The 16,427-nt window shown below is 38.5% G+C and overlaps 1 protein-coding gene across 1 annotated transcript in view; it reads left to right on the top strand.

Annotated features, from left to right (window-relative positions):
- The window catches only part of sntg2 (syntrophin, gamma 2), a 76,295-nt gene that overhangs the window by 17,965 nt on the left and 41,903 nt on the right, over nucleotides 1-16,427 (top strand). The window contains exons 2-7 of the mRNA XM_064331031.1: nucleotides 5,513-5,650; nucleotides 6,210-6,266; nucleotides 6,778-6,835; nucleotides 9,068-9,111; nucleotides 9,663-9,704; nucleotides 11,947-12,034. Coding sequence (XP_064187101.1) covers nucleotides 5,513-5,650; nucleotides 6,210-6,266; nucleotides 6,778-6,835; nucleotides 9,068-9,111; nucleotides 9,663-9,704; nucleotides 11,947-12,034 — 427 coding nt within the window. The remainder of the gene's footprint in view (nucleotides 1-5,512; nucleotides 5,651-6,209; nucleotides 6,267-6,777; nucleotides 6,836-9,067; nucleotides 9,112-9,662; nucleotides 9,705-11,946; nucleotides 12,035-16,427) is intronic.

The following is a 16,427-nucleotide window of genomic DNA, read 5'->3' as shown; positions in this document are numbered from 1 at the left end:
TTCTCATGCATCTCATTACTCTTGTTCTTTTCCACTGCCACACCCCTGTTAAAGCCCTTTTGGACTGTAGCATGTAGTGCTCCGGAATGGAGAAAATAGCTAACTTCTTACACCAAAGCCTTCCCCATGGGCAGCAACCAGCTGTCCACTTCTTCAGCCAGGTGCCTGCTGATGATGTCACAGCCTGACGGCCCAGCCCCAGGGTGACCAGTGCCTGTCCTTTTGACTGGCACCTTCAACTCTTGTACCCCTGTGTGGCCCTGCGACTTCGGCATCCACCACTGTACCTGTGACTTTGGCTTCCGCCAGTGTTCCCCTTTTTTCTGTTGGTTTTGGTACCCGTTGCCCCTGGTCCATTTTTGTGTTGACACTAATTACAATGGCTGGTTTATTGGATTCATTTCACCACTACCTGGGTACTTCAGGGTAAGCCAGCAGCTGTTTTTTTTCGTTCCTTACAGTCACCATGGCAACCAGTCTGCCCTTGAAGACCTCTGTCCATTGCTCCTTGGTACATTCCCCCCTCAATATTTGTTTGATTGCCGGTTTGTTGTTTGGTGGGGGTTGGAAGGTCAGTTTATGCCAGCCATCATAAAATGCTCTTTGCCAAATTTATAGCAGGCATTGCTCCCAAGCAATTCCACTATATAGGGAACTAGTGGAGCATTTGTGGCACTGAGTGTATACATCCGGGCTTGGATGAATATTTAGTTTTAATTGGTTGATGACTGTGCACAAGTCCTGTTTACCGCATTGACAAATGTCCTCACTTCTAAAACAGATTCTGTATCAATATGTCAAAATCCATCTGCATGAAGGATCAATAGTGCCTCTCAGCCAAAACTACTTTTGATTTGTCCAAACAGGATTCCAAATTCTATTAGAAGTGGGCACTGCAGCTCAACTAATGATTTGCTACGCTAAGGAAATGTCCAGACCATCGATCTGAAAATTTTTTCAGGAGTTACAAAAGCAACATGACCTGTTTGCCTAATGTCAAATTATAGCAAGAGTGACACTAGCTTCTACATCTTCTACATTCTATTGCCCTTGATGGCTAAATTTCTCTTATCATTCTGAATAAATGTCAGTTTTTCAAGTGTCTTTTATTTTTAAACACCCATCCATTGCACTTGTAAGGGCACTGAATATTGAATTTCTTCAGATTTACAAATACCAATTTTTTTCTTTTAAAAATGTTTTTATTTTAATATATATATTTTCTAAGTAGCTGTTGTGTTTGTGTAATAGGCTACTACTGCCTGTCTATTATCAGGACATGTACTCTATGCACTTCTGGAGTGGGGGCCTTACAGTACTACCCTCAGTATATACATTCAGACTATGCGTTGCTTTCACTGCCTTTATGCAATAATTCTATGTAATGTAGGCTTGTGAAAACCTACAAGATTAACCTGATTCCGAATTGTTTTCTCATTATGATTTTTGATAAATAAGATGCAACAGGTTCAAAGTGTATATGTTGAACTATATGTGCTAAAACTTGTAAGCAAGTAAGGCTACAGAGAAAATATACATGCTTAATAATATACACATTTAATTAAAGTGATGGAATGAGCTATATAAGTATGTAGTCATTACTACTGGAAAAAATAAAAGTCAAGCATTTATGGCACAGTTATGACATTTAAAGTTGTAGATTTAACATCATGGTGCTGTTGTAAAATGTTATAGGTAGGTAGAAATATAAATGTTGAGTTTTCTGCATAACTGTTAGCATGGCTATTACAATAAATGCATAGAATTCTTGATTTTTGAAACTGGTGGGTTTAGTAACTACATACAACACTTTAAAACACTTGTGTCAAAGCTATGTTCTTATGACTATGTTCTTATGTAATAAATAGGGTCCAGATAACTAATTGGCTTGTTACTCCATATGTATTTCAGTACCTCACCACCAAGCCTCTATTTCAACAAACAAATCAAAAAGTCATTCATTGAGTGCTGCAATAATCTCAGTTAATTATTCAGTTACCTTCTTAATCATGGGCATTAGAATAACAGCTCAAATTTGACATTTGTTGAGTTTTATCATGAAAATGGACTCTATTGTATTAGAAAATGTGGTGTGCTTGAAATAAACAAAACTGAATGTCTTGAATGATAAATGTGACAATCACTATTCTTGTTAGCTAGCTCACACTTGACAGAAAAATAATATGGTGTATACCTGATGTCCTGATCTAGAGATGCAATAATGGTATTCATCAGTTCAGTATCATAAAAGCCCAGAATTTACAGGTTTTTATTCTGTTGTTTTATGGACACATGCCTGCAAAATAAATTAACAGTTCAAGTGTTGTTCAAATGAATACATATATCTAACTAAAGTTGTGCATACAACATTGTTAGCATTGCTATTTTTTGCCCACTTGCTAGATATTGCTCTGAACAAAACATTCTATGTTTTATTCATGATCTGACTCAAACCAGAGTGGGTGACTGTGAATTATTCTGGCCATAGTAACAAAGAAAATGTGAGTGATATAGGTCCACTTAAAGATTTAAGTCTCAGTAATTTTTCAGTTTAAATTGGCTGCCGATCACATAGTTATGCCAATCAATGCAGAGAAACAATCAGGGACTGAGTACAGTCCTCACTGATTTATTTGCAGAAAAATCACAGGGGTAATTTGCCCTATAGCAATCAAACATAAGGGGATAACTGAGCTCACTGAACATCTGGTCACCTGCCAAATCAACATTCTTTTTAATCATGTTCGAAAACATACTCGCCAACTATTTTTAAAACCTTTGTTCCAAAAGGTTAAAGTGCTGAATTATTTAAATCGTTTTTATGTTGGATGTAAAATCAATGAAATTCCTTGTATGCAATGTACCAGTGTAATATTTACTACTTACCTGTTCATTTTTTTTACATATTGTTGCTTTTAATGTCAGCTAAAATAGATGCATATCCATTTCTAATGCCTAATGAAAATATGTATATAATTTGTAATTAATTTACATATTATAACTGTGATCTTATTATTCATAAAGTGCTTTATTTTAATTATGTTACATATGTCATTTAATACTGTTTATCATCATAATAACAAATGACATTTAATTCAATATGTACTAAATACATAATGACAATGCATTAACAGTATGTAATGCTTTAACCTGGTTTTACTATGACAAAGGCATTTGCAAATTCTAAATAAACTGACTTTTTCAAAGTGCTTACATTTTATGCATAGCAACACATCATACTAGGAGTGTGACATCACAACACAAACTGCACAGCAGCTATGACGGTCACAACACAACACATTTCCTGACAAACCAGTTCGCCGTCCAAACACCAATCTATCGCTATTCATGAGGGCATGATTCCTGCAGACACACCCATTCCCGATAATCTTCATTATTCATAGATACAGAATTCTGCAAATGCCACATTAAGTCAATTTGCAGCTTACTGTCTGCAATGAGCATGCAGTGTGCGTGCGACTGTATGCACTAAAAATGACCTCAATATGCACCGTAATGGCTCCAGTCCATTAACCCCAGCATAGACTGAGCACGGGAGCATGGGAAGGTTTATTATAATGTTATTATCTGAAGGCTTTAAAGTGACAGAGGGTCAGCGAGGGGAGGCCCTACAGATACATACAGACAGCAGTGACCCACAAAGTGGGGAATCGGTCAGCCATAGCCCACAGTCTCTGAGCTTCTGAAATAGCACTGTGCGCACTACGACCAGTTCTAACATCAGCTCCCAGCTCTACAGTGCATTTTTACTTTGTGTTATTCTTCATATTATTTTGTAATTATTTTGTGTGTGTATGAACCTTTTTCCAAATGTTTTTGGGAGACAAACAGTAACTGCCTTTTATTAACCTTTTTATATGAAGAAATATTTAGAAGTTGTGGACTTGTAAATGACAACTTAATCAGCCCTCCCTAAGACAAATTAACTTCTACGTTAGAGGCCTTCATAGCTATTATGTCTATAGTGATTATGCAGTTGTTTTCTTATATCACTGACCATGTCTGCTGTGTATATGTATGTCAATGAATGGCATTACTGTATGTATAAATGGCCATTGCAGGTTTATGGGGCTGTTGCTGAGTCCTTACATATGAATAGGCTGACCACAGCAACTTTCTCACCTGCATTTCCATCATCCCTCAGCATCAGATCAGTGGAGCCTTCTTTATCGCAAAAATTATAACATTACACCTCCCCCATCATCCATGTTGGTAAGTCAGTTGCCACATAATGATGATTGACAGCAATGTTCCTACAGTGTTATGTGCTGCACTCAGTGTGGTTATTAGAACTACAGACATGCAGTACTAGGATATTTTTAGTGTTATACTATGGCCTTGTTTTTTTTAAATCTGTGGAAAGTTGCCGACACACATGAAAAGTGTTGTTACATCACTTACATAAAAATGAGAAATAATTAAGATTATGCGATTCATAACAATGAAATGGTTTGTAGTAGGGGCAGCCTAATAGATACTATAATAGATTTAATAGATTAAAACAATTTAACAGGAAATAAATGAAATGTAAGGTTTAAATTTTGAGATGGAATTCAATCATGGTCAATTTTTAGCTTCACTGCTTGACTACGCTTGGTTTAAACTTCAGTCCATAAAGATACCTCCTCTGCTACTTTCTGCATTGACAGAATTGTTTGGAATGGACGAGTATTGTTTTGTTTTCTGCACAATATTTGGACAGACTTTCTTGCCCCTGTCGCTGAACTCCCCCAGCGCCACTGCAATGCTGTTTTATTGTGCAAATAATTTGGAAACACGGTTTGTTTTAGCGTTGTAATATGTTGTCAGTTTCTCTGAAACTTCTCTGAACGTTATGACACTCTGGCTATTTATTGTTTTGACTGTAGTATGCATCTGCTGAGCCAGTTTCTTCATTGTAAATGTTGGCCTATGATTGCTTTGTGTGTGTGTGCAGAATATATTGAATCTGGGTGCAGCGGACCAGTCTGATACTGGTGCACATGGTCATTGAAAGATGTTTTTGTTTGTTTGACATTCCATCCATGTTTACTTTCCTTGCTCTTCATGTGATCTGATAAGGAATAGCTTTTATGAGGTTCACCACTAATTGCATGATTAGTCTGGTGTTTTTGCTAATCCAGTGGCTATGGAGACCTCACAAGGATGTCACTTTGAATGCAAGCATAAATGCATCTAGGTCACTTGCTTTAGAAAAATGTATGACCCTTTTTGTAAAGGCTGGATGCACATGTACGTCAGTGACCCTTAGGCCCAACAGAAAGCATCACAGTGCATATAAATGAGCTTTTTGCATATTGCATATTGAGCTTTTTCACAAAAATGAATCTTCCAATATTGTTTATCAGTCAGAATGTGATAAATCAGGCAATATTAATCTCAGACTGATATATGTTACTACACAAACATTCTGCACAAACAAAAATACCATACTATTGCTCCTGTTCCTTCACTCATCACAGCATAATAAAAATATATTTCTCATTGACAGACAAAAACGGGAATAGCGCTGCTATATAATGAAGAGACTGGAAACACCTGTGATATACGTCTGAAGCTGACTAAAGACGTGCTAACCATTCAGAAGCAGGACGTGGTGAGAGTCAGTGGAGGTGAATCCCATTCAAATGTAAGTACCGAGGCCTTTTTCTCCATCTACAGGGAATACTACAAGATTAAATCCATCGAATACAAGCAGAGACGCAGCGGTACTGGGTTTCTCGTAATTTGTGATGTCGAGATTTTGAAATTGCCGGTAATTTGTAGCCAAGACCCTTTTCATATGGTAATCACTGCACAGTGAGGCACGATGACAACGAAAACCCAGAGATAGAATTGTAAAATAGGATCAGAAAGGTGAATGGTAATATTCTGCATTAGAAAAGAATCAACTTGCCAAGAGATCATCAGCAGATTCACAAGAGAATAAAACAACAACAACATTCTGTTACCCAAGGTCCTTAACACAATACAGTTGGCATAGCCAGTCGGAACAAAGATGGCACACCTCGCTTGTGCATTCCAAATCACAGTGACCATATTATTCCTGTGCTGTATACGCTTCTACATGTCTGTTCTTTTGGGGTTTTTTTCATGAGGAATTTGGTAGCCCAACAACGTTTCTTCATGACATATAAAATGACTCCAGTATTTCTTGCTTTACCAAACTAAATTCCCATTTTTTAAAGCGCAGAACTGTTGTACTTCGAAAACAAGCTGTTGGAGGATTCGGCCTGAGCATAAAAGTAAGTCAGATATCATTTTTTATCCTATTATAATTTTCTTTTTCCGTTTTAATGAATATTATTCTTATTATCATCACGGGGCTTAATGAAGCCTTGAAGCAGTGTTTCTTCTTGTGGTCTATACTGCGTCTGTTAAATGCTGATGTCTGTCCTGTGATCTGCGGAAATAAATATTTATTCATGCAGAGCTTTAAACTCCAACTTTGTTCAGCTAGTTCACTCTATCCCTACCATTACAATATTTTTTACCAGATAATACAAAACAGCTTATTGCATTTTGCTATCCTGTTTTGGAATATAATGTTTCCTTTGCACTTTTCGGCCTATTTAGAACGCTATAGCACTTTTGGTGTCAGAAGTGATTTGCTGATTTGAATCAATTAGACTGCTTCACTGAAGCAAAGTAGTCAATTTGGATGTGGCACTGATGGAGAAATTCCTACAGATGGCTCTATGCTATGTTACGCTCTGCCTCTTGGTTTTAGTTCACTTCTGTTGTTTTGTCTTGTAGGGGGGAGCTGAACACAAAGTTCCAGTAGTCATTTCAAAGATTTTCAAAGAACAATCAGGTAATGAGAAATTGATATATGGCAAGCTCCCATGATGAAATGAGACAATCCATACCATTTCAAACAGTAGCATGGACTCAACATTCATTATCGACTTAAAAATGCAGCCACTGTTACTTCAATTTGCAGAATTTTCCAAGCCGTAATTACAAAGAGAAATACTTTCACATGCTTTTAGGTTGTGAGTTTGTGTTAAGCGAGAATGTTGATTGAATACATGCCAAAGGGAAGAACAATTGTTCTCTGAATCCGCTATGATGGGATCATACATTTTGAGGAGTGTTTTTGCATTTGCACTTTCAGCCATCATTTGCACCACGAGCTATCATTTTGCACTTCAAAATGCCCATTTTGGCCCGTTTGTGCTTTTTTGGGAGTGTTCAATCATGGACAGGAATCTGTGCCAGGAGAAACTGAATTTGAATTGCATCACTTTAATTTTGTGTTGCAATAACTGAAATTGACTAAAACTTTACATAGCCAGCCTGCCTTCACAGAGCTTGCCATTGGAGAGTTTTGTCTCTGGTTTAAAAATTATTGTTATAGTTTGGTTTTGTTAATTACCCAGATGTGTGTCACAGAAAACTGAAAATCAATTGTAAAAGAAGAATCTTAAAGCGTATTGAACTTGAAATTAATAGTGAAAATTGAATTCAATTCCAAACCATTGCATTCAGTTTCATATAGTGAAATACAAATTGTAGTTATGCAATTCAAATTGAAGTTATGTAATTCAAATTTAATTTCTACAGGCACTAATTTCTGCCCATATCATTCCAGATCACTTGCTGTGTAAAAACTTACAAAATAAAATTTCAGTTTGGTTTCCTTTTTTGAATTGTAAGTGACTCACATAATGAACTATACATGAACTATGGTTTTATGGGTTTGTCAAAAAAACTAGCATTTAAGGTTCATAAATTAATTACCTTTTCTTTTTTATTTATATCAATGATAACCTGTGGTTTCATAACAATTTCAGTTTAAACGAAGCTGAAATTATGATGAAATCTGCATTTAAAGGTGCACTTGGCTGATATTTGCGACTGAAATTGTTGCTGACATAAGCAGAGAATACATTTGGCTGCTCCAAGAAATGTTCATTGATTTGCTTGGATGAAGCAGACTGTGGAATGGAGGGAGACGGAGATACAGAGAGGGTGGGAGAGAGGAAAAAGTCATGGGGAGAGGAAGAAAGTGAGACAGAGAAAGAGATGTGTTTCAGACTCAGCTGTTTTACTGGTTTTAATAATAGACTGAAGGGAAGAGAGAACTCTGGTTTTGGCGGATCTTGCTATTTGTAGCTGCGCTGTGTAGATTCAGTCAGAGAAAACTTGCTAATGACTCACTTAGCAGCCACATAAAGCATCTGATCTGCACTTGCCTGCAGTTACATTCAATTATAATCATCAAAGTAAAAATAATAATCAAAGCTCATGGCTCACAAGTTTAAATATTTCTGTGCATATGTCATCCAAGTCTCCCTTAACACTGTACAGCTTGTGTTTCACATAAAGGTTAAGACAGTTCCTGCTGTGGCAATCATTCTCACAGAATAACACATTCATCCACAGATGACAGCACAGAGACACTAGATCATTGTAAAGCAAAGGAAAGAAATATTCCATTCAAACTATTAAAACCATGGGAGGTGAACATGTGTATTTGCTGTTACAGTGCACATTTTTCATGGATATATTTTGAAATAGTTATTGTTTAATTAATTTATTTTTTGTCAGTTTAACAATATTTCTCTACTGTGTTAAGGGGTCTGTGTAAATGAGCCATCTCTTGTTTTTTTTTATTAGAGGGTTAGGCTGTCTGCTGTACTTCTCTGGGCACTGGGGCAGCGTTACTGTCTTTGTTATGTGACTCATTAAACTGGCAATTCTTCTAAATGAGCCCATCGATACATGGTCACTGTGATATATGCATACAACCTCGAGTCTCAGATCAGCTGGGTTTCCCGACGTGAATTCAGTTTGAAGGCATGGCGCGCTGTTTATTAATGGTCTGGTCCATAAACATGTCGGCGCGCTGAGTGGTTTTAGCACTGCCGAGGATCGGGGCCTGGGGATTGTTTTGTTCCTGGCTGCTCAGGGATGTAAATGCAGATTAGTCTGATGCGGCAGCTGATTGCTGTTGCTAACCCATCACTGAGCATGAAATCTGTAATTATATCCTCAAGTTTCCATTAACCTTTGACTCCTCTTCTTGCTTTGTGGGCTGCAGCGGATCAATCGGAAATGCTGTTTGTCGGCGACGCAATGCTACAGGTCAGTCGGGGTCGATGTCACCTGTCTGCAGGTGAACTGTTTGTTTGGGTGCCTAGCCAGCCCCCTCCATTTTCTTGTCTTTTAACCTTTGATTATATGGGAATAATACCATGGGGAAAATGGAGCGCTTAAAAATCTTGAAGTTGTAGTATAACTAAAGATCGGCATTCCTCTTCACATGACCGCAAGGGTTTTTGTTCACAAAGGGTATTGAGTTATTTTTATTTCTTAAAATGCTTTGGAAAATGCATCTCCTGTCCCAAAGCGGGTTATTAGTGTGTTTCTCATTCAGCATTACCTATATGATTTATACAGTATTCATGTGTTTAAGGTTTTTTTTTTTTCTGCAGTGGAGCATGTCTACTGTGGATTATTGTCCTTGTTAAAACATGAGAATGGCAACAAAATGAATTTCCTTCAGTAATGCATCTCTTAATTTGAGTTCATGATGCCTTTTTCACACAAGCATATAAAGATAAGTCTTGACTATCCTATTCCAATTGTAAAGAGTGTTTGGATAATAACATTTTTATCTGGTGTTGTCTCTTTAGGTGAACGGCATTAATGTAGAAAATGCCACCCACGAGGAAGTGGTAAGTAACACAATTATCTTCTAACAGCATGTGTTCACTGTGACATCTAAATTGTTCATTGTAATGTAATCTTTGCAGGACAGCATGTTTTTGGCTGGACCGTCTGCAACAGCGGGGCCAGCCCTACAAACGCAAATGTCTGTGACTGAGTGATGAAGTTACATCATCGGTCGGCCGAGTTATGAAGTTACACCATTGGTCGGCCGGATCACATGTGTTAGGTCCAGCCATATACTAGGTTTTAACCTGGTCTTGTTTCATCATTACTTGTGTTCACTGTGATAACATTGTTGATCATTGTGATGCCATCATTGTAGCATAGCCTTCACAGTCGCTGTTACATCATCACCATGTAACAACACGTCTACAGTGTCAGCAAGGTGACGATTAATTGAAATATGTTTAATTTCCTGAACTCAGCTGTTTTAACCGTTAACACCCTTGTTTGGCATCCGGCACTCTGAATACTGAACACACTGTTCGTTAAACACTAACCGTTAAAACACCTCACTTTCCCAACATGTAAAATATATTTATTTGATTTAATTTGGTAATTATTATGAAATATACGGATTATCAATCAAATCGCCGAATTCGCTTAATCGGCAGTGCAAACTGTTTGGATCAACCTTTATCAAAATTTACTAACTCACAACCAGATGAGAATTAAGAAGTTTATTAAGTTACAACAAATATTAATGTCTAATCTAAAGACAAGGTTCAACTACCTTAAAACAATTAATAAAGGTTACAGACATGGACAGACACACCAGAAATTAATGAAAGCAGATACCAAAACCACAGCTTGTGTCCCAAAGTAATCCAAGGTGCAAAAACCATTATTAGAATATTCCAAGAGAACCAGAGATGAAATGTAAAACACCAGACCTAGATGAAGGACTCAGATGCCCACTTCCAAGTTGCCCATAAACTAACTAAAAACTAAAAGAAAGCCGCATATTTTAGCTGGTGAAAAAGAGGAGGAGGCAGGGGAATGGACAACCCCTCTGACACACACATACACGCAGGCAGTTCCTGCCCAGTCTTATCTCCAGGCTATGCTGGCCGAGCACTTTGAAGCTTCCTATGGCTGAGAACGGCCAACTGGTGAATTGTATGTCTGACAACAGCATCTGTTCAGATGTTACACAGCAGGATGCAGCCTAACAGCCTTTATTATTCTTCTGGTGGTTTTTGGGGAGTGAATCCTCACCAGAATCACATAAAAAGCAAAAAGCATATGGGGGGTGGCTCAGGAGGGATTTCTAAGTTGGTAGGGAATGAATAGCCAAGCAATGTGAAATACAGCGTGCCAAAGAGACATACAATAATAGCCTGTGAATAGTTGAAATGTCCCCTTGGTGCGTGGATAAAGTGCAATGATGCCCATTGCAATAGAGAGGAACTGAAAGATTCTGCGCAAGATTCTTTGCTCTGACTTGTGTATTCACAGATACACGAGTATGTTTTGTGTGTCCGCGCATTTTAAGCAGTTTAAATCTCTTCGGGGAATCACAGGATTGGAAAATGTAGACATGTATTCAAAACCAATGAAAGCTCAGTGATTCTGCTGCACGCTGTGCAGTCCTGAGTGAGATGATATTAAATGTTATGTCAGCAAGAGAACCACAGCTCAAGTGTTGATGGTGTGGACTTCATTAAATACCAACGGTCAGATTTAGTAAGCATTTTTTTCCACCTAGGGAAAGCAGGCAGCTAATGTTAGATCATGCATGAGAACAGTGACATGGCTGTTGCACTGCTTGCTAGAAAGATATAGCATCACCATTAGTTCCTACTATAGGAACTTAAGGGAGGACTTAATAGATATCTTTAAAAAAGTATCAGAATTGCCCAAGATTATTGTGGAGCTGATCTCCACTGGTGCAAATTTTCATTTTGGAAAGAAATAGTTTTGAAGTTTTCTCACCATTTCTGCAAGTTTCAGTTGTCATCTACATAATTGCTTTTATTAAATCTGCTAACTCAACAACTTGTGTGGAAGCATTTCTTTCCCAAAAAATTCTCATGGTAATTTGCATATGTCTTATTAAATTTCTCTACTCAGTTCAGTACTCTACTCAGTTCAGTAAATAAGGTTGGGCTGTGGGCATCTAGGCTTTTTAGGATTTGTTGCTCTGTGAGAGATCTAAATATGTGCTCTGCCTGTCCTGACAAGCTGAGTTCCATAGAATGACCCACCTCTCCCTCTCTCTCTTTCTCTCTCCGTCACCTGTAACAGGTGCAACTTCTGCGGAGTGCTGGAGATGAAGTCACCATTACTGTTCAGTTCCTCCGAGAGGCGCCGTCCTTCCTAAAGCTCCCACTGGGTAAGAGGCTGGATCAGGAAGCTGGTGGAAGCCTGTTGATGTGGCCAACTCTTCCTGTTACTCTTATTTTTTTTTAGGCCAAATTCGAGCATCGGTATCGCAGACTTCACCGCCAATGCAAGCCACTCAATGCTTCAGAAATGCTAACAGGCTAATACAAAGAATACACTCCTTCTTCTTAAAGTGATGTACTCCCACAGTCCACAATCTGTAGATTGTGGGTAGCTTAGCTCTAGTCTGAGAATTGTGGCTGGCTGTAGATTGTGACTTTAGCCTGGCTGTAATTTGTTGCTGTACCTGTGACTGTAGTTTGCTGTAGTTTGAAACTGTAGTCCGACAGTAGTTTGTAGCTGTAGGTTACTCATATGTCATGGTTAAAGCTTGCCTGCTATATTACACCAATATATTCAGTTATTTCTTTTTCCTCATTCTTATTTTTTCCTTTTTTCAGATAATTCTGAGTACAAATTGAGTGCAGAAAGTTTCTCTCAACAAAGAGATTTTTTCTCAATCTCTTTATAGTTCTACTTGTCAGTTCTAAGCCTTTAAAAGTGATAGAAAGATATTTTAAGGACCTTTTCTTCAAAGCCATTTTTGTCTTGTCTGTTCAAGAGAACAGAACGTGATCTTTGTTTTCTTCTTCATACACATGCACACATACACATGCACTGTGCTTTGCACAAAAACATTCTCCCATCTTGAAAAAGACTTTTGAATCAATATCTAAATTTTACAGCCTGGTTGAAACCGTTAAAATACACATCTTTTGTGAATAGTCAATTCGCTCAGGAGCAAGACGCTAGATTGGGCTGGCCTATGGCATATTGAAGGAACTATTCACACTCATTGGTTTGAGTTTTACAGAGTTAAGCCGAGAACTGCTTTCATTTTCTAATTTATTGGGGCAATTTTTATATTGTTTTTTTTTTTTTTTTACTATATTATTTAACCTCAGTGATTTAGCCTTCTGATCAGTTTTATGGGTCCTTGAATTTGGGGGAACTTGATTTTTATGTACTTGATTATTTGATTTGGATGGAAATTGTGGCATTAGTAATTGTGGGAAATGTCATTTTGTCAGATTATGGCGTAATACCAGAGGAAGATTAATGCTGCATGGGCTACATACTAATACCTGGACAATTGAAACTCTGGTAATATAGAGTAAGGGCTGTGCTTTCATATAAAGACTTGCATGATATGTATGTACAGCGCAACCTTTTTGTGTAAGCTCTCTTTATCTAACAATTTGTTAGTTACAGTACCTTTCTTGCTACCATATTACCTTAGGTACTAAGCTACCATGTGGGTGGCCCCTGAACTGTTTAATAGTGATAGTGTAAAGCAGAGAAATTACAATTCAATGAGGATGCACTGAGACATGTACAGCATGCATTGCTTTGAGCTACTGTCACAGTTATATTATTTATTTTTACGAAATCATTTCAAAAGATGACAGTGACCTTAATTCAATTCAATTCAAAACGTTTTTTAACTGGCAAAGATAAAAAGGACAAATGTCTTTGACTGTGTTAGTGACGATGAAAAAGAACAGTGTGTAACAGCAGACAATCTCCCAGAGTCTCCTGGATAAAGCAGTCCAGATCATGCAACATCTCCCAACAATGATCATCACTGAACATGTCTGTTTTATTGAAATCTTGTGAAAAATGGAATGGTTTGTATAGTTTGTTGCAATTGGAAATCAGTCATTTTTTAAATAAAGATAAAAAAAGATGATGTACTCTGACAATGCATCGATCCCATCCCACGAGCACCACCCCCATGCACGAAATGTGTTCTCCCAGAAATCTGTTCCATCGAGTAGGGCTACCAAGTTATTTCTCTTTGATTTGTACTTGTCATTCACCAGGTTAAAATGGTAAATACTAAACCGTGAATGTGCAGTTAAAGAGATTGTGCATGATTCAGATACCCCTGGCTTAGTATGCTTTTAACTAATCATTCTCGATGGATATTTAAAAGCTTGTGTTGAGTACTTTTTCTTGCTTGCACGGTGTTAACGAGGGGTGACTCAGTAATATGACACACAATTCAGATCAAATGAGAAAGTAATTGACTTTAGAACCAAATTAATTTCATGTTATGTGCACGCTTGTTCCGCACAATTGTCACTTACATGCATTTCATCACTTCAGTTCAGAAGTAAACACTTGTCCTGAGTGACTACCTGTAGCAGGGAAAATTAGGTTTCATTTAACAGCCGAAAAATCATTTGAATTAGTCAGCTCAAATAACATTGATGAGAGGTTCTCATTGTGTCATTCTCAGCAATAGAAAAAATATGCAGTGATGTGTGTGTGTATGTGTGTGTGTGTGTGTGTGTATGCGCGCGTGTGGTTAGGTTTTGTCGCTATGGTTCATTTGTGCTGATGGTTCTAGCCTATTTGGTGCCCTTTTGCCCTTTGGAAAAAATGTCAGGTGGAACCCCCCCTTGAGAGAAAGTCAGAGATCTAAAACGTGTTAGGGGTACAAGTGGCATGGGCCTGAGATCCCAGTTCTAACATCTCAGAATTTCAGTAGTCTTATGACATAGTACCTTGCACCAATCTCTGATGTCTTGACATGAGTTTCACATCTGACAGATTCCAGACGGTCTCCAGACTTGATTGCACTCTCAGAGGGCTGGAGACTTGTATCTGCCCTGGAACCCTGGGGTCCTGTGACATTACATCAGGCTCAGTATTCACAGGTCTAGTGACCACTGGTACGAGCCTCAATCTTTGAAGCTTATAGGCATGGTTTCCCCATGGCAGATGGTCTCAAGACTTGTTACATCCTATGTGTCTGCACTCTCAGAGGACAGATTTGTATCTGGTGTGGAATGAAGGGATCCCGTGACCTGAATCAGATCCAGTGTCTGCGGTCATCAGACTCTGGTGGTGGAGCTTAGGGGTCCTACGTTATGCATCTGACTCTGTATTCAGAGGTTAAATGCCTTGGATTCTACAGCTAAAACTCAGAGGTCTGGAGACATGTCACTGAACCCAGTGTACGGAGGTCTCTTATGGCTTAGAAAAAATTGCTAGAAACTCTGAGGTCTTGGGACTTAGAATTTATCTCTAGAAACTCAGAGGTCTTGGGAGTTACAATCTGCTAACAGACACTCAGAGGTCTTGAGACATAGAATCTGCTACTGGAAACGTATAGGCCTCTTCAGACATGTTACCTGACTTATGACTTGGAATCTAGAGCTAGAAGCTAAGAGGTCTCTTGCGACTTGTCCTTGTATCTGTTCATCCCATGGCACGTCCTTGTGTTCTCGTTCCTCCTGGCCACAGGTGTTTGTTCGGTAGATAGGTCTTGAGCTTGTCCTTTTGACCGCATCCACCTGGTGCTGTTCGTTGCCTGGTAGTCCAAGAGGGTAATCTGTTTGAAAGACTGTTTGCCCCCCAGTAAATGGGGTTGCAATCTTGTCTGTACAGTCCTACTGTATTGCCCTTCCAGCTGCCATTTACAGTCTGTAACATTTGTGGCTCCATCAGTCCACAGCAGTGCAGTTATGAAAGTCCAGAGTGAAGAGACAAAGGAGCTGGATAGGACACTCAAACTTGCACCTTACGTGACTTTGAACTACTTCATGTCAATGCATAATTAGTTAACATTTTAATCTTACATTCAATCCATGCTCTTGTCCCTTGTATATGCCCAAGACCTATGGTGGCACACAAGGACAACCGTGCTTCAAAAGCACAAACATTAAGGAAAATGCGCTTGAAATACAGAAACAATGCAAATTTCAAAACATACAAAAAGCTAGAGAAAATGCAACAAGGGAAATGCTCTGCAAGAGAAGAAACAAACTGCAATATGCCAAAGTAAATGTTAAAAGGAAACATCTTGCAAGTTCAGAAATGATGCAAAGACACACACACAAAAAATAAAAGGATGCAACAAAGGAGGATGGATAGTGGGGTGCACACACGCTCACTGAATGAGGAGCACAAGCCATACATGCTGTGCCACCCATACCAATTTGTCACCCTAGGCAACTGCTCATGCCTGGGACCATGTTGTTCCAGTTATGTTCAGTTTGTCTTGTGCAGTTTTGTAGGTGGGTCTGTTGGCCTGGTTTAATTTTATGAGTCAGTTTTGGTTGTTTCCAGTTTCATTGTGCTGTTTAGGCATGGTTCTATTGTTCAGTTTTAATGGCAAAGGTCTTTTTTTGTGTTTAGTTTGCTTCTGTCAGCTTCGACAGGGCTTCTCCCATAGAAACATGATCTCATAGTGAATCATACCCTTTCTCAGGCTGTCACATCTACCAGCAAGGAGCAGACCCACTCCAGCCAGCATGAGAGCCAATGACCTGTGTTTTCCAATGATATAAACACCATGATAGACCCAGCAGTGCCATATCCTTTGGAATCTCTGG

This window comes from Anguilla rostrata, chromosome 1 (assembly GCF_018555375.3).
Source record: "Anguilla rostrata isolate EN2019 chromosome 1, ASM1855537v3, whole genome shotgun sequence".
In the NCBI taxonomy this organism is placed as follows: domain Eukaryota; kingdom Metazoa; phylum Chordata; class Actinopteri; order Anguilliformes; family Anguillidae; genus Anguilla; species Anguilla rostrata.
This window is presented reverse-complemented; position numbering and strand designations above follow the sequence as displayed.